Source organism: Mustela lutreola, chromosome 11 (genome assembly GCF_030435805.1).
Source record: "Mustela lutreola isolate mMusLut2 chromosome 11, mMusLut2.pri, whole genome shotgun sequence".
NCBI lineage: Eukaryota > Metazoa > Chordata > Mammalia > Carnivora > Mustelidae > Mustela > Mustela lutreola.
Genome location: NC_081300.1, coordinates 40,347,928 through 40,367,787, shown reverse-complemented (window position 1 = coordinate 40,367,787; position 19,860 = coordinate 40,347,928). Strand labels below are relative to the sequence as shown.

The 19,860-nt window shown below is 39.1% G+C and overlaps 1 protein-coding gene across 1 annotated transcript in view; it reads left to right on the top strand.

Moving 5' to 3' along the window:
* DSG2 (desmoglein 2) overlaps positions 1–19,860 on the top strand; it is a 44,548-nt gene that overhangs the window by 2,108 nt on the left and 22,580 nt on the right. Inside the window, exons 2-3 of the mRNA XM_059138995.1 lie at positions 15,046–15,081; positions 16,672–16,806. Of these exons, the coding sequence (XP_058994978.1) occupies positions 15,046–15,081; positions 16,672–16,806 (171 nt within the window). The remainder of the gene's footprint in view (positions 1–15,045; positions 15,082–16,671; positions 16,807–19,860) is intronic.

The following is a 19,860-nucleotide window of genomic DNA, read 5'->3' as shown; positions in this document are numbered from 1 at the left end:
AGAGAGAAGGGAGGAAGCAGGCTCCCTGCTGAGCAGAGAGTCTGATTCAGCCTCCATCATGACCTGAGCCAAAGGCAGAGGCTTAACCCACTGAGCCACCCAGGTGCCCCTGTTATGCTTTTTGTGATATAAATTTGAGTATGTTTACCTTTGGTCAAAGAACAATGGACAGTTCTCCCCACACCCCCACACCCCCAGCCCTGCCCCCGGGTGTTTGAAGTTGAAAGTTTACTCTTTGGTAAAGAATGGAAAGCAACTCATCTGTCAGAAGGAGTTCTTGAGAAAATGAGTCATTTATAGAAGGGAATATAAATTGTATTCTGTACGGGTCAGAGTTCAGTTACAGATAACAGAATTCATTCTAGCTAGTTAAAGCAAGAAGGGATATATTTCAGGGCACTAAGTTGATTGCGTGAGTATAGAAAGGATTGAGGAAATAGACTTCATTTTGAGTTGTCAGTAATGACTTCCAAGCCACACAGCCAAACCCGAGTACTTAGGGAGTTGCCGTCTCTCTTGTGATCAGAAACCACCAACTGCCAATCCCACAATGCAGAAATTGCCATGATCTGGATGCTACCTTTGCTGCCAGGTCCAGAACCATGCGTATTTACTAGGAGGCATGCCAACTAAATGTCCCAGGACCCTGCCTCTTGGCACCCATTAATCTAATGGTAGACACTGAGATAGTAATAAGATTGGGGCAAAAACCCAACTGCGTCCTACATACTAGGCTTGCCAGTATGCATATAGCTTCTACTTCACTTCCTTCTTTCAGATCTTATGTAAAAGCTGATTGGTTGAACCTAATCACGTTGAGAACTTTGTAGCTGCAAGGGAATCTAACCTGTGGTCTTTAGCTTTCCTTTGCAGTTCAGGGAGACACACAAGGAAGGAGACACTGAGTGGCCCCACACAACTATCACACAGTCATTTAGGCCAACTCTATCAAAATGGAAAATAGAAACAATTGCATGACAGTCTTTCCTCTTCGAAAGTGTTTTACCTGAGATCTACCCACTACCAAATGCTCCACAGATAGAATTCAGAGGGTCCTTAGACATGGCTGGGAATAAATTACATATCTATGTTTACTAATCTCTATCTGAAATTTAGCATTTCTTTAAATCATGAGTATAAGAAAGACCCTGCCTTAGCATTAGCAGTACCTGTGACTTTGTCACAAATATTGTCATATCGTACTATAGTTACCTGAAAATACCATTTGTTCTCATCACTAATAGACTTCTAAATCTTATTGTTAATGTATTGATAATGAAGAATGATGTCACTACATTGCAAATTGATGTTTCTTAAATTCTGACCATTTCAGTGTAATGGAATTCATTCATAATCCAATGGGTTTTTTTTTATTTTATAAATTTCAAAATATTATTCTGAAAAAGGGTCCATAGGCTTCACCAGACTGCTAAAGAGGGTAGACTGCTAAAGAGGGGGAGATTTTCTGATGGTTGCCTCCGTTTTGCCTTTGACTAATTAAGCTTGTTTTTAAAAACCAAACTACATTTTAAGGATTCGGTGATAAATTGTATTATGAACAGTCATATCTACTGGTGTATTAGTTTGCTAGGGCTGCTGTAACAAGGTACCAAAAATTGGGTGGCTTAAAACGGTAGACATTTATTGTCTCACACTTCTAGATGTTAGAGGTCTGAAGTCAAGGTGTCAGCAGAGCTATGTTCCCTCTGAAATCTATAGATTTCCTTCCTTGCCTCTTCCTAGTGTTTGGCGGTTTGCCAGCTATCTCTGGCATTCCTTGCCTTTTAGACACCTCACTGCCATCCTCCAGCTTCATGTCACATTCTTCTTCTATCTCTTCTTACCACCTTACCTATGCACATTCATTTGGCCTAATTCTCCCCAATCTTAGACATGCTTAATGAGCTAAATTAAAATCCCCATGGTTGAGGTCCAGAAATATGTATTGATAGAAACTTTGCAGCTAATCTAATTATTAGATAGGTATAAGAGTGGGAATTACTGGTCTAAGTTTTACAAAACAGTTTAATCATGAATGAGGCATACAAATATTTATATGGAAAAAAATTACACATTGACTGGGGATTTTTTTAAACTGCCAAATTATAGAAAAATCAGAAACCTTAACTAAAATCATAAATGAGCTTTAGATAAATTTGAGCATTTCTTAATCATAGCTTTTTTCCCCCCTGTTTTTTAAAGTGCTACAAATTAAGAGCTGAATAACACTTTCCAAACATATTGTCCATATATAAGAGATTATTTTCTTAGTTAAGGTTATCTTAAAATAACAATTGTATACCACATATGACATTGTACTATTTTTGTTTACTTCAAATTATTAAAAATTATTGAGATTGTTATTAGATGCAAAGCTTAATGATTAAAGTAAAATAAGCTAAGAATATCAGGATTTATATTGTAGTCTAAATGGGAATATGGTAGTGCTCATAAGAAGAGGAACTATGTAGAAACTAACCATATAGGACCACTGTTGAGTAATGCCTTGCTCAATTTTAAGCATACTAGACATTGGGAGACCATGAAAAAGCCAGACATGTTCTGCCATCATGGTGTTTATGGTCTAGTAAACAAGTAAATGGCTAAATTCCAATTGGGTTATAGTAAGGAGAGTAATGATAAAACAACAGATAATACCAGGAAGCCTACAGAAGGAACTCCAACACTGAATATCCCACCAATATCTGAGAATACTTATAAATTAGTGAGAAGATGACATGAAGAGAAGAAAGGGGAAGAATTCTAGGTAGAGAAAAGAGTATATGCAAATATACTGAAGACATGGGTGCATGGTTCTTTGGAAGAAGAGAAGGAGTTCATTGTAGGTGGAACATACAATGTGAGACAAAACCCATGCAGAAAGATGAGTGCAGCCTTCTTGATACCAAGGGAAGCCACAGAAGGCAAATATACATATTTAGGGAGGCTAATAAGGCTAATAATGCTAGTAAACATATTTAGGGAGATGTTCAAATCATTAAGAAAATAAAACACAGATTTTGGTTGAGTTGGTCAGAAAAAGGTCAAGAAAGAAGTGATAGTAGTTGACTAGTTAGAAACAGTTTTTCCTTATTTTTCTTTTTTTTTTTAAAGAGATGTTCCAAAATTTGGGGTGTTGTGATCCAAAACAGGCAGAAAAGTCCAGAGAGTACAGTGGAGGGAGGGTTTAGCCTGGCAGGAGGGTTGGCTTGGGAACAATGATTCTCAAGAAAAATTTGGGGGACAGGGGTTTGGAAGGTGCATTTTGGTTGTCACAAGGCCCAGGATTATATTGATGTTTAATACCCAAATCCAGGGATGCTAAGCCTCCAGCGTTCTTCAGAACCGTCAAGGAGAATTGGCTGCTCATAAATATTTTTTCTTCCTGGAAATGCCAATAGCACCCCCATTGAGAAGTGGTGATAGACAAATAGTGAGCTTCTAATGAGGGATTCATCTTACTTATCTCTATTCTCTTTTGAAAATCCAAATACTCTCTTATCAGTCAAGTGGGTACTGCCTGGCTGATTGGAGAATGAGAGGGGAGATTTGGGTAGAAATGAAATGAGAAAAGAGTTCAGATTCTCCCTATCCTAAACTACCTCCATCCCATTATTCTTTCAAGTTCCCTACAAAGCAAACCAATTAATCAGTCAATCAATCAATAAATAAAACTGGGAGGTGGCAGTGTAGGAAGATCCTGATCTCACCTCCTCCCACAGACACAACAAATCTGCGACTGTATAGGAAATAATTCCCTGTGAAGGGGGCCTAGAAATTAGGTCAACGGAGCCTCCACAACAGGGGACAGCAACAAGATAGGTAGAAGAGGACAACCGTAGTACAATCAGTCATATCTGTAATAGTTAGTTAATGAAAGTACAAAATAAGAATATCACATCAAAAACATAAAACAAGGGGGCGCCCGGGTGGCTCAGTGGGTTGGGCCGCTGCCTTCGGCACAGGTCATGATCTCAGGGTCCTGGAATCGAGTCCTGCGTCGGGATCTCTGCTCAGCGGCGAGTCTGTTTCCCCCTCTCTCTCTGCCTGCCTTTCTGCGTACTTGTGATCTCTGTCAAATAAATAAATAAAATCTTAGGGAAAAAAAAAAATAAAACAAGGAGGGGTGCAAAAGTGTAGTGCTTTTAGAAAGCATTTAAACTTAAGTGACCACCAACTTAAAATAGATGGCTATGTACATAGGTTGTTATATATGAACCTCATAGTAACCATAAACCAAAACCTATAATAGATACACAAAAAATAAAGTGAAAGGATTCCAAACAACACTAAAGAAAATTGCAAATCACAAGAGAACAAGAAAAGAAAGGAACAAAGAATTACAAAAACAAGAAAACAACAGAATGGCAATAAATACATACCTATCAATAATTACTTTAAATGTAAATGGACTAAATGCCCAATCCAAAGACAAGGAGTAGCTAAATGGATAAAAAAAAAATACCAGTGCCTGCCCATATGCTGCCTACAGAAGACTGATTCACTTTAGATCTGAAGACACACACAGACTGAAAGTGAAGAGACAGAAAAACATATTCAATGTAAATGGAAGCAGAAAGCAAGCTGGGGTAGCAATACTTGTATCAGACAAAATAGACTGGTGTAACAAGAGAGAGAGGTGTAGCAAGGTGTAACAAGAGAGAGAGAAGGGTGTCACATAAAGGGGTCAATTCAACGAGAAGACGTATTGCTTGTAAATATGCATCCAACACAGGAGTACCTACATATTTAAAGCAAATGTTAACAGACACAGATTGGGAAATTGACAGTAATACAATAACAGTAGGGGATTTTAACACCCCACTTACATCAATGGATAGATCATCTAGACCCAAAATTAATAAGGAGACATTGACCTGGAATGATGCATTAAACCAGATGGACTTAATAGATTATTACAGAACATTGCATTCAAAAACAGCAGAAGACACATTCTTCTCCAGTGCACATGGTACCATTCTCCAGGGTGGACCACAAGGTAGGCCACAAAACAAGTCTCAGTAAATTTAAAGTTGAAATCCTATTAAGTATTTTTTTCTGACCACAGTGGTATGAAACTAGACATCAATGGCAAGAAGAAAACTGGGGAAGACACAAACACATAAACACTAAAACATGTCACTAAACAAGCATTGGGCCAATTAAGAAATCAAAGAGGAAATCAAAAAGTACCTTGGGACAAATGAACATGAAAACACAATGTTCCAAAATGCAGCAAAAGCAATTCTAAGAGGGAGTTTTACGACAATAGAAGCCCACCTCAGGAACAAGAGACATTTCAAATAGACAATTTAACCTTATACCTAAAGGAACTAAAAAAAGAGGGGCACGTGGTTGGCTCAGTCAGTTAAACATCTGACTTTGATTTTGGCTCAACTCATGATCTCAGAATTGTGAAATCGAGTCCTGCTTCAGCCTCTGAGCTGGGCACATAGTCAGCTTAAGATTTCTGTCTTCCCTAACCCCCTCTTCAAATAAATAAATAATTCTTTTAAAAAAGGAGGGGGAGGGGAAACTAGAAAAAGATCAGAGCCCAAAGTTAGTAGAAGGAAGGAAATAATAAAGATGAGGGCAGAAAAATAAAATAGAGATTAAAAAAAAAATAGAAACTGAGAGCTGGACCTCTGAAAAGAGAAACAAAATTGACAAACTCTCAGCCAGACTCATCAAGAAAAATAGAAAAAGGGTCCACATAGAATCAGAAATGAAAGAGATGTTAAAACCAATAGCACAGAAATACAAATGCTCACAAGAGACTACATGAACAATTCATATGCCAACAAATAGACAACCTAGAAGAAATGGATAAATTCCTGGAAACATACAGTCCTCCAAGACTGAGAATGTAAATTGGTACAGCCACTATGGAAAACAGTATGAAGGTTCCTCAAAAAATTAAAAATAGAATTAACTATGTGATCTGGCAATTCCTCTTCTAGGTATTTATCCCAAAATATATATGCACCCCAATGTTCATTGCAAGCCAAGGAATGGAGGCAGCCTAAATGTCCATCAATAAATGGATGCAGTGTGTGTGTGTGTGTGTGTGTGTGTGTAATGAAATATTACTCAGCCATACAAAAGAATGAAAGCTTGCCATTTGCAACAACTTGGATGGACTAGAGGATATTATGCTAAGTGAAATAAGTCAGACAGGTTAAGACAAATACCATATGGTCTCACATATATGTAGAATCTAAAAAATGAAACAGAAGCACTCTTAAAGAGAAAAACTGATGGTTGCCAGAGGAGGCTGGGAGGTTAAATGAAATAGGTAAGGGGAGGATTAAGAAGTACAGTCTTCTGGTTACAAAATACATAAGACTATATTCTCTACCCTGTACATAGAGAATATAGTCAATAATATTGTAACAACTTGTATGATGAGAGCTCCTAATTGCCTAGGCTTGTGATGATCATTTCATAATGTATATAAATACCAAATCACTATGCTGTATACATGAAACTAATAAAATATTATATTATCCATTATTCTTCAGTGAAACATACTTTAAAAGCTAAAAATAAAAACATTAAATTAAATTGCCCTTATCCACTCTCTCATCTTAGAGATCTACTCTCTTTAGCCCCTGAAGGTGCTAGCTGAAAAGTTATGCAAGATACCTAAGTCAATCATCATATTTTAATACTGTAAATCATCTCTTCTTTCAAATATCTCCTTTCTTTGCTTCCATAATACTCTACTAGGAGTTCTGTCACCTCTAGGAAGCTGCAGTGGCTCTCAGCTCCATTTCTAGCCCGGCACTTTAGAGGGGCATGCTGTACACACATTACCGGTAACATATCAGATATGAGTGGGAGACAGGGGAGGTGCAGAGTGGGTGGTAACAGCTGAGGCTGGGAGAGTGCTGCCTTTAGGAGAGAGTGAGTGTAACCCTTGCCACCCTTTGAGCCATAGTGCTTTACTCTTTATTGTCTAATATCTTTCCCCAGGATCTAAGCCTAGCATGTCTACAAGCTATGCTCTGAAAATTGCATCCCTCTAGCCACTCAGACTTAAAATTTCAGTATCTCTGACACCTTCCCCTATCCTCCACACATAGGGCATTGCCAAGGATTAGTTGGGTCCTCTGGAATGTTTGGCTTTACCCATCCATCCTCCTGCCATTACCCTATGCTTGTCCTCATGCTATCTCCTCTGGCTTATTACTTTAATGTTCAGACTGTCTTTCATCTTACACAGTACTGCCAGAAAACTTTCTAGAGCTCTAGTGTTAGAGCATCCCTAATCAGCAGCTGTCGTGAATCGTAGTATAGGGGCTCCTGGGTGGCTCAGTGCGTTAAGCCTCTGCCTTCGGCTGGGGTCATGATCCCAGGGTCCTGGGTTCAAGTCCCATATTGGGCTCTCTGCTCAGCAGGGAGCCTGCTTCCCCTCCTCTCTCTCTGCCTGCCTCTCTGCCTACTTGAGATCTCTGTCAAATAAATAAATAAAATATTAAAAAAAAAAACATTGGAAAAGCAGGTAAATGGTTATGACAAATCATATAATGTATTGCATTCAGACTTAAAGTATGTAGTTTACCTAAAATTCAAATTCAGAATTGAAAAATTAAAGTTCAAAATACTGTTTTTCTTGGCTATTGAGGGTTTTTTAAGTATCAACTGTGAAAACAAATGCAGTTATATATTTAGTTTTTGAATAAAGCTACTCTAGGAATTGTGCTTACATATCAGTCATATATAAGTTGAATAAAATATCAACCAGTATGTTGTATATAAATATTTTAGCTGGGATTGTCTAAATAAAGCATAATATTTAACCATTAAAAAAGAAATTTTAGGGACGCCTGGGTGGCTCAGTGGGTTAAGCCACTGTCTTCGGCTCGGGTCATGGTCCCAGAGTCCTGGGATCGAGCCCCAAATCAGGCTCTCTGCTCAGCAGGGAGCCTGCTTCCTCCTCTCTCTCTGCCTGCCTCTCTGCCTGCTTGTCATCTCTCTCTGTCAAATAAATAAATAAAATCTTAAAAAAAAAAAAGAAATTTTATAAAGACTACCTCCCCTCAAGAATAAAAAATTTAGAAAAAAAGAAGATTAAGAGTATGGTAGGTGAAACTGTAACCTAAATCTAACCTACATCAGGTTGATCAGGGAAGTTCACCAAAATCACTGGTCCACTCTTATTGCACTGTGTCATTTAAACTTTTCTGAATTTATAAGTTTCTGCCACTACAGAGGCTCTGCCATGACTTTCTTGGGCCTACAAAGGCTGTACTATGAACCAGACCTCTAGCTTTAGTTTATATGAATAGAAAAGTCAGGGTATGGGGTCAGTGGAAATAAGCAAGTAGCATCCATGACCCTCATCTCTTTTTATTTCTTTTGGATTATTTTAGCTAAAGCTGCAAACACTTTAGGAATGGATTGGGGATAAACCAAGGATCCTTAGGGCAGTTTCTGATTTTGGCTTCCATATAGTAAAATGGAGAAATGAAGAATTTTAAAACATTTTTGCTTCATGGGAAGAGTGGGTGAGAAAGGGAAATAACACAGTTGTTTCTGTGGTTATCCAGGGGGTGGGCAAGAGTTTGAAGAACAACAGCAGATGCATGAGAGATCATCTCTATTTGAGTCCTAAAGATTGTCTACTGACCTCTAAAGTTAATTCTGGCTGAGCGAAAGTAATAAGCCATTAGACTGTCCCAGAGTTGAAAAAGCTTTTAAACTACTTTGTAGGGGCACCTGGGTGACTCAGTGGGTTGAAGCCTCTGCCTTCGGCTCAGGTCATGATCCTGGGGTCCTGGGATCAAGCCCCACATAGGGCTCTCTGCTCAGCGGGGAGTCTGCCTCCCCCCACTCTCTCTGCCTGCCTCTCTGCCTACTTGTGATCTCTGTCTATCAAATAAATAAAATCTTAAAAAATAATAATAAATGAACTACTTTGTATCCCTCTACAGTTCATCTGTAGTAAAATATTTATTGGTCTGAGTTATTAAAGCTTAAGGGGTCACCTCACCATTGACTTGGAAACATGGAAGAAAGCTTCAAGATCATCTCCTCCAGATCAAAAACATAGCAGTCAGGGGGAGCTGTCATCCCAGGACTCATAAGTCCTCCTGGATTCTGCTTATTATATCATCAAGGTGATTCAGAGCAGGAAGTCTTCTCTAAAAGTGCAAGTCTTGAGAACAAAAGTACATTGATTGATAGTATTTTTGCAGTGATGTTTGACTTTCCCTCGTCTCTGCCAAAAAAAAAAAAATTTCTTGCCAGATACCAGGTAGACCAGTTTTAACAAGTTGCACAGCATCCAATGGTAAAAATAAAAACTTGTTTTTAACTTCACTAAATTGTATTGGAGGATTTTTCTGTTTCATCTAAAAACACTAATTCTTCGGGTAGAGAAACTAGAAATTAATTTTTCATCTTCAGTCTTAAAGGCATGTTGCATATGACACTTTCCTGTCACCAAGTTCCTGTGAGAAAAAAAGCTATAGATTTCATACTTGGGAGAAACCATAATGATCATCTTGTCCAGACATTCTTCCAATGTTTGAAACCCTTTTATGACATCCCCACAGGACGTCACTCAAACTTACAGAGCTGGAAATGTTCAAAGTGAAGTAGGAAGGAGTGGGGATGGAGGACAGAAGTCAGAAAATGTCAGTTATTCCATTTATGTTCTCAGCAATATGCTACCAGTTGAGAAATTTACATAAATCTACAGTGCTCTGAAATTTGTAAAACTTTCTTGACTCGAGTATTAAGATAACTTCCAATCAGAGACCCAAGTTCTAAATCAGGGTTTCTGAACCTCAGTACTTTGTCATTTGGAGCCAGATAATGTGTTGGGAGAAGCTGTCCTGTGCCTTAGAGGATGTTTAGCTACATCTCCGGTCTCTACCCGCTAAATGCCAGTAGCAGCTCACTCTCGTTTGACAATCTCTCCACCCTCCACAGGAGTTTGATGGCAGAAAATTGTCATGTGCTTGACTTCAAGGTGCACATCAGTTTCTGTAACTTTTTAGTGTAACCCATGGAAAAGTGTACATATCACAAATGTATTGAATTTTCACAAACTGAACACAGCGAGTGATCAGCAATCAGATCAAGAAACAAGATTACCAGCACCCCAGAAGCTCTGATATAATCTCCACTGACTCACTCCCCTCTTACAGCACCAGCCTTGATCACCAAAACCATTCCCACCTCATGCTTGGCTCTTCCATTTGCAGGAAAGTTGGCCTAACTTGCTCCCCCATTCTATTCAATCTCTATGAAGATAAAACCTCTTCTGAGTTCCTCCTCACAGTCCTAAATCACTCCACCACCCTGTTCCAGCTTTAATTTTCTTTACAGTTGTCACAACGGATTCTTGTCTATTTCTCCATCAAGTAAGAATCCAAGAGGATAAGAACATTGTATTAGCATATTATAGGAGCTCAAGAAATTGAAGGCATGAGTGAATCCAAATTTCAGAAATTTTAAGATGAGGAGAATGCAAGTCATAGAATTAAGGAAATCCCGTCGTAGTATGCCAGTCACTGCAATAATTATAGTCCTATATTATTTCTTTTAGTAATGCACTATAAGCCTGCAACCTGGCTATATCATGTTGCTTTCAGATTCAAGTAAAAAAACCCAACTGAAAGTAGATTAAACAAAAAGAATATTTAATATAATAAAAAGTGGTGCAGAATTGGGGTGGCTCTGATTTTGACCAATTTTGTACCTCAAAGATATTACAGTGTCAGTCTCATTTCTCTGTCATTTTATCAGCCCTCTCCATGTAGTCACAGATGGCTCCATTCCAAATGTCATGAGATTGCTCAACAATCTCCAGAAGCAGGTAAAAAGAGAGGCTGTGCATTTGCATCTCTTCGCATCAATGAGGAAAGCCTTTTCCAGACTCTCCAGTTATTTCATTGGCCAGAATTCTATCACACATTGTTATAGGTTGAATGTTCTCCCCCTGCCTCCTCCCTGCCCTGAAGTCCTGTATTGATGCCCTACCTCCCAAGGTGATGGGATTAGTGCCCTTATAAGAAGAGACATGAGAGTTCAAGTTCAAGCTCTTGCTCCTTGTGTGAAGACATAGCAAGAAAGCTGCTCTCCACAAGTCAGAAGGGACCCCTCACTGGGAATTGACCCAACCAGTACCTTATCTTGGACTTTCCAGCCTCCATGACTATAAGAAACCAATTTCTGTTGTTTAAGCCACGCAATCCATAGTATTTTGTTATGGCAGCCTTAACTGATTCATACACACATTTACGCCTAGTCACCATCAAAGTGAATGAGACTGATGCTTTGGCATATACCAGTCATTACTCAGCTAGCAGGGGCTACTTGCTACCTGAACAAAATGGGGTTCAGTGAATGCTAAAATGGCAGGAAATGGCAATTAGCCATACAATTGAAAATGTCTGCCACCCATGTATTATGTTACAGATAAGGAAACAGATTAAAGCAATTTATTGATCAGAATTGGGATTTTAATCTAGGTATGACTATTTCCAAAGTCATGCACTTTCCACCAAGTGACACCACTTCCCAAAGATAATTAAAATAGTCACTTTTGTAATAACCAAGTTAAGAAAAGCTCTATCTTTATGATTCCCCTGATAAAAGTAACAGAGACAGGAAACAATTTTGTAATGTGTGTGCTACATCTGTATCCAGATCTTGGGTTCTCAATACCGTCCTCCCATATTAGAAATCAGGACTTCTTGGAGAAACGGCTCATTATAAAGCTGGGATGGGAGAAGTATAAGATAACCCTGGAGCATCTTGTGATGCTAGACAGTGGGGAAGAGTTAAAAAAACAGAAAGATGGGAACATGTCAAATGTAGGAACAGAATCTAACCTGAAAGATCTTCCAGTGCCCAAAGCTGGAACTATTTGAACAAAATAAAATAATATTGGTTTACAACCCACAGAATAAAATAAATAAATAAATAAATATATGTTTTTAAAGATTTTATTTATTTATTTGACAGAGATCACAAGAAGGCAGAGAGGCAGGCAGAGATAGAGGAGGAAGAAGGCTCCCTGCGGAGCAGAGAGCCCGACGTGGGGCTCGATCCCAGGACTCTGGGATCATGACCTGAGCCAAAGACAGAGGCTTTAACCCACTGAGCCACCCAGGCGTGACTATATTGATATAAATGATTAAACAGATAAAGACATGAAGGAAGAAGAGAGCTTTCTTGCCAAAGAATTCCAAGTAATATGTATACATGTCTGTCGTAGGAAGTGAGACTTAGTCTCTCTCCTCCCTCAGTCCCCAGCCCAAAGATGAGCTAGCTTTCGTGACTCACTTGTGTGGAATAGAGGAGGGAAGGGGGAAAGTGATAACTTAATAGTGGAGAAACCTGCAAAGTCTACCTTCTCCAATAATGTCGAATGCATATCATTTACCCCGATGTAATGTGATGACAAGGGCACTTCATAGCTCCATGGTATTCTTTCCAAAAACACATCCCTGATCTAATCATGAAATAAACCAACAGATAAAACAAAACTAGAGGACATTTTACAGGATACTTGGCCAATATCAAAACTGCCAGGATCATCCACAAGGACGGACTGAAAAACAGTCACAGACCAGAGTAGACATTCCAAATCCAGTCTGGGTTCCTAAATGGAGGCTGGAAGAGAAAGGACAGTTAAAGGGGGGCAGGATAAAATCTAGGTAAAGTCTGGAATTTAGTCAACTCTGCATTATATAAATATGCCAATGTCAATTTCTGAATTTTTTTTTAATTTTTTTAAAAGATTTTATTTATTTATTTGACAGACATCACAAGTAGGCAGAGAGGCAGGCAGAAAGAGAGGGAGGAGCAGGCTCCCTGCTGAGCAGAGAGCCCGATGCGGGGCTTGATCCCAGGACCCTGAGATCATGACCTGAGCTGAAGGCAGAGGCTTAACCCACTGAGCCACCCAGGCGCCCAATTTCTGAGTTTTGACAAGTGTACAATAGTTATTTAAGATGTCATTGGGGGAAATGGGTAAGGGAGCTCTGTACTACCTTCGCAACATTTGTGTAAATTTAATGTTAGTCCCTAAATTTCAAAAATATATTTTTTACTTTTTTACAGTTGTGGGTTTGTTTTTGTTGTTGTTGTTTTTAAAGATTTTATTTATTTATTAGACAGAGAGAGATCATAAGTAGGCAGAGAGGCAAGCAGAGAGAGAGAGGAGGAAGCAGGCTCCCCGCTGTGCAGAGAGCTCGAGCTCGACGCGGGGCTTGATCCCAGGACCCTGAGATCATGACCTGAGCCGAAGGCGGCGGCTTAACCCACTGAGCCACCCAGGCGCCCGTTGTTGTTTTTAAGTAGGCCCCATGCCTAGTGTGGAGCCCAGTGCCGGACTGGACTCACAACCCTGAGATAAGCCCTGAACTGGGATCCAGCATTGGACACTTAACTGACTGAGCTATCCAGGTGCCCCTAAAAAATCCATCCAGATGATTGGAACTTGGTGTTGTTTTGTGGATGGTCATTGTACCATTCACTCTTCTTTTATATATATTTGCAGTTAAAATTGCTTCATGTTAAATGCATGAAATATAAGATTCTCTGCATTACATATTAGTAATTAAGAATGACAACATTTCTTGTGTTAATACTGAGACGGCAATGAATAAGTCGAACTTCATTGTCTTTGAACAAACACCTGATACTCTGTCACATTCTACAACCTTGCTGTTCAAGAACTGGCATGTCAGCATCCCCCGAGAGATGGTTAGAAAAGCAGAGTGGATTAATATTTTAATCTCAGTCAGATAAAAAGTGGGGTCATCTAAAAGTGAGTGGGTTCAGAGGTGTTGTCCATGCCATGGGGGTAGTCTGCTGAAGTGTGGAATGGTATAATAGGGCTACTATACAAAGATAAGGCAACTATATAATTTATGGTCTGAATGAGCACACCTTTGAGATTGAAGGAGTTACACAGGTGGGATGGCCACATGCCCACACAGCAGGCACCATCCAGATTATCCTGGGCAAAAGTAAACACATGGCCATCATAGAAAGAAGTCACCACCTCTGTGGAGGGAGCAGCTATTAGAAAGTGAATGGATGTATGGGTCCATTCAGCCTCTAAGACCCTATCTAGCATTGTTGCCAGTACAAGGCCAGAAGCAAAGAGATTAACAGTCTTACAGAGTTGGGGAAAAAGTGAGGCAGTAATATTAGACAGTCAAGAGAATGAGGGGTCTGAGAGTCACTGAGAATGTCAGTGGAATGTCTGACAATACTAGCGTTGTTTAATAGAGTCATCTGCAGTGTTGGGAATGTTTTCAAGCCACTTGCCTCGTGTGGATAATGAGCAAATGAATTATTAATTAAAAATAATTTAAATGTAAATAGCCACGTGAGGCTACCATGTTAGAAGGAACTGGTTTAGGGGTGTCTGGGCAGCTCAGTCAGTTAAGCATCTGACTTCCACTCAAGTCACGATCTCCAGGTTCTCAGATCAGGACCCGAGATGGGCTTTAACCCACTGAGCCACCCACGTGCCCCTCTTTTCTTGGTTCTTATCAAGCACTGTCACACTTTGGGATTAATCATCACACAGAACTAAATACAGTTATTCTTATTCTAAAACCTGCACAATACAGGGGCGCCTGGAGGGGTTAGTCAGTTAAGCAGCCAACCCTTGATTTTGGCTCAGGTCATGATCTCAGGGTCATGGGATCCAGCCATGCCTGGGGCTCCATGCTCTGTATGGAACCTGCTTAAGATTCCTCAAGGCCTTTAATGGAAAGTTATGTGGGTCCGTGAGAACACAGGATGGAGCATTCTTGTTTTTGTTTTTCAACTACTGTGTTCTGAATTTCCTGGAAGAGGCAGTGTGGATCAAGAAGAAGTAGATTCCTGTCTCTGGCCCTAGTCATAGGGCCAGAGAAAAAAATTATTTTTTTTTTTTAACAAAAGAGGATAGTAATGGTGGTGGTTAAAGCTTTTTTTAAAATATTTATACTATTTTAGGTAGTAAGTAACAAATATTTAAACCGAATTGAATGATAAACTAAACAACAAATAAATGATCTTATTTTCCAGATCTTCTTTAACTTTGGAAATGGACTCCATTTAGAGGTAAGGAACCAAGGGGATTATTTCTTTCTTTTGAACTCAGAGGCTTAATTTAATGGAAGACAGTTTGGCTATGCCTTACCAGATTAAAAATGTACACTCCCTTAGACTTAGCCATTCCTACTCAGTCAAGTGCACAGAACATATATCCAGAGATGTTCAATGCAATATTTTGTGACAATCAAAATGTTCATTGATAGAATGGTAAAACAACTTATGGTACATGAAGAATGTCCATGATGAGGTATTGAATGAAAGATCAAGGGGCAGAACAAGATGTATGTTATAATGCCATTTTTATAGGACAAAAAGCTTTATACATGTGCAACTGTATGGTCATAAGATAAGATGATCAAGCAGTTACCAGTGAATATGCTGAAGTGTGAGAGAAAAAGTAGAATAAAGTTTTATTTTTACACTGTAAACTATAATGTTATTTTGCTGTTTTGTTACATGATTTAATTTTTTGAGTTGTAGAAAAATGTTTTCAACTAAAAATAAGACAAAAAATAATGACCTAGTGATAACCGTTATTTCTGGGGGAAAAAAATGTTATGTAGAGCAACAAAATAAGATGATAAATCTAGTATAAAAATGATTTCTGATCTTAGTATACTAGGTCAGTTGTATCGAAATTTTCCTTGCATAAATGTTTTTCTGTAAAGCCCAACTGAAAATATATAGAATAAATCTTTTCTACTCAAAGTTCTTGAAAACAAAAGATGGATAATTTTATCCTTTACATCATCCTTCAAACAATAAATTCATTAACTGACAATTTCACTAGGTTTTAGTTAAATTGCTACCACAGGTTAGTTACTAAGATTTAGTTTTAAAACATGGGATAATTCATTTTTAAACTATAAACCACCACGGGAAAATGAAACTTCATTTTCAGTAAGGAAAGAATTTTGACACACTATATTATTTTTTAATTTGTCAATTTGTATGGTCGCTCAATTACTCTAGGCTGTTAAAAGAACAATCCAACAATCATAAATCTTGAAAAGATCTGGTTGGCTTTATTGATTGATGAATAGGGAAGCATCCAGTCTAGGAAACAGTTGTACAAAGCAGGAGGGTTTTATAGACTAAAGCCAGCAAGAATAGGAAGTTACATTGGGTATTTGTTGATTGGGTAGAGCAGAGTCACTCTGGAGCTGGGGCAGATGAGATAAGGTCCTGAGCAGGTTAGTGCTGACCGCTTGGCCTAGGCCTTCCTTTTCTGGGAGGGCCAAGCACAGAAATTTAGTTAGGTTCCAATGTATTAATGCAGGGCTTGTCATGGGTGACTCCATCGTGGGCCTTAGTCTGGACACTTTAATAAGCCTTTTTTACTCTTCAGTCTGGGAAATCTGTTGTAACTGATAAAAGCAAAACCATACTGTTCTACTGGTGTAGAGACGATTTCCTGAGTGCCTATGGGGTTGGTCAGAGTGTACGTACTTCCTCTTGGAAAATGAAACCTGTTAAGAAGTAGGAAATGTATACCTTAAGATTTGCATAACTCTTTTTAAAGTCTTAATAAATTACAGAATACCATACTGTTTTAGGATACTTAATAATTTTTTTGACAATATTTTATTGTTGTAGGTCTTAAACCCAGGAAATGAACATACTCGGCTTCCTAAACACACTCACTTAGGGCGGCAAAAGCGGTCCTGGATCACCGCCCCTGTGGCTCTTCGGGAAGGAGAGGATCTGTCCAAAAGGAATCCGATCGCCAAGGTACCTTCTACAGGAAAAGAGGAAATACATGTATATTACGGAAATATAGTGGGAGAAGACTTTTATGTTCATTTTTAAATTCCAGGAAAATGATACAATGTACCTACTGAGTCTTGTAATATTCTATTGGATTATACAATGTGGGGCTTCAGTTCACCTAAGAGTCAGAGATCTGACACTAGTTGAATCTTTCTTTAATTGAGAGGGCTACAGTACTCAAAAGAGGGTGTTCTAGGGAGAGGAGGAAAGATTCTTTCACTAGATTCTCTGACTGGTGCCCTATAATTTGGAGTGACAGAAGACAGATTAACAGGAGAATAACAAAGAAGTTGATTAATGTGTGTGCTGCTCCTATAACACACGGGAGTACCCAGGGATGAATAATTCAAAGGTCTGGTTAGAATTGGGGCCTAGAAAACATCTTAGCAAAGCAACGGTAAACTTTTAGAGAAGTCACAAGACAAAGGAAAAGGTCCTTGAATCTCTACGGGTGGAAAATTATGGGGAACAAGTGATAGGGAAAGGCTAGTTAATACAGTTACTTATGTGGATGCGCCGGTGCCATCTCTAAGCTGATGAGGGTCTAACTTGTTGTCTCTGATAATTAAATTTTGTCCTTCCTGGTAGAGAAGGGAGGGAGAACTCCTTTACAAATGTATGGCCTGCTTTGAGGCACGTAGGGGAAAGACCGAGAACTTCTGTTGAATCTGCTTTTCAGTTGCTCAAAATACTCCTACACTGAAGTGACACATTTGGGGACAGCATATTCTGCCACCCTACATACAAAAAGTAATTTTCAAAATGAAAAGAACTGGTATCTAATAGGGAGGGTGACCATACATCCTTGGAGGGTACCGATTTTCCTGGCCTAATAATTAATAGCCCTCTTTCACTCTCAAAGTGGCATATTTTTTGATAAATTAGATGGTAATCCAGCTAGTATATATCTCAAACTTAGCATGTGCACACCTGAACCCTTGATTTTTTTCCCCTCAAGTTGTCAGTTCTACCCATTTCAGTCAATGGCACACAATTCTATCCAGTTTTTCAAAAATGTAGCAGGTACTGTCAGTTTCTACCTCCAGAACATATTCCAGATCTGCTCACTTCTCTCCATGGTCACCCCCATGGTCCAAGTCAGTGTCATCTCTGCCCTGCGTTAGCAGAAGGACCCCTGACCTTGTCCGCCTGCTTCACTTTTGCCATCCCCCACCCTGCCACAGCCCATTCTCTAGAAGGCAGCCAGAGTGATCTTTTAAATAAAAGACAAATCAAAGCATGTTCACCCCCTTAGTGAAGGCATTTCAATGGCTTCCTGCTGCAGTGGAAGGAATGTTCTTTACTGTGACCTGTAAGAGCGCTAATACAAGACCTCCTCTCCAACCTTGGCTCCTATCACCCGCCATCTCCCACTCTCCTATATCCCTAAACCAACACAAACTCTTCCCAGCTACTCACCCTGTGCCCTTGCTGTTTCCTGTGCCTGGAATCCCCTCCGCACAGATACCTGCAGTATTTCATAGCATCAAGCCTCTGCCCAAGTGTCATCGCCTAAAAGATCTTGTTCCCGATTCTGCCTCACCCCATCTCTCTATCCCTTGACTCCCATTTCAGCCTGGTTATAGTGCATTCCACTCTATGTCATGCCATACATTCTTACTGGCTGTCTGGCTCCTTTGGTAGAGTGTAAGCTCCCAGGGGGCAAGAGCTTAGTTCTTAGGCTCACAGCTCATGCCCTGTACCCCAAGCAGTGCCAACATCCACTGGGGACTCAGCAAACATTTGTGTGAATGAATACATGTTCATACCCAAGTGTTATCTTTATCTTTCCAACATTATAAATATCATGCATGAACAGCTCCTTCAAAGGAAAGGCAGCTACAGAAGACAATTTCCTCTCTCTAGCAATCTATGTTCTTTTCATAAAAGCCTTCTAAAATCCAAATTTTTAATTGTGGCTTTACATAATAGGATGTATATAAGCAACTAAGTTTGCTGGTTGGCTTTGGTTTTCTGAGGTGTTTGAGTCATTCATACATTTTCTCAATAAGTTTTTCTAAACTGCATTGATTTTTTGGGATTCAATAAGCATTAGTTGTTCTTAGTAATTTTAATTACATGAATGGTTACATATGTAAAATTTACATAAAAAGTTGTTACATATGTAGAAATTACATAAAAAGTAAAAGATCTTATTAAATTTCCTCAACTTTCCAAATTCTCTATGTAGAGATTATACTGTCAACAGTATAATATTCTCTAAATCTTAAAATATTCATAAATATGTGTATACTTACATACTCTTAAGTATATACATATATATATAAGCAAACCAACAGTTATGTCCACACACAGTTTTGCTTTATTTTTAACTTAAATAGCATGATGTAATATATAATTAGTACATGAAGATCTAGAATTCTTTAGAAATACTATATATATACACACACACATATATTTATACATTTTTATATACATATGCATATACTTGGCAAAAAACAGAGACAGAGAGAAGAGAAAGAGAAAGACAGAGACAGAAGCTCAGTGAAAGGTAATCATGGACTGCCCCAGGTTCACCATTCCACTTCAGGAGCAGAGCTGGTGTGGCAGGAGGTTGGAAGCCCCTGTCTGCTGTCTCCTTGGTCATTCCTAGCAGATGTTCCCCAGCCCTAGTGCATGTTGGGAAATCTAGAGGAAGGAAGTGTAACTATTCCGAGATTTCAGGACAAAGAAGTGACCGGGTAGGTGAATGGTGATGGCTTCTTCTACGATGTCTGAAGAAGAAAGTAAAGAACCAGTAGGGGGCCACAGAGACCCATTTACTAAGTATGAATTACAGACAGGAATGAAGTTTTTCTAGAAAAAGAAGATGACGACTACAGAAGGCATTTGAAATGGGTTAGATGCATGAATTTCCTGAGACATTCTAAGCAGGAAAGGCACTTGACTTTTTTAATCCTTCTATGGAAGGATGCCTTATTCATCCTTTCCAGATCGAACGGACTTATAGAGGTAATTTTGACACTGCAAGAGGCGGAGAGGGTCAGAGAGAGA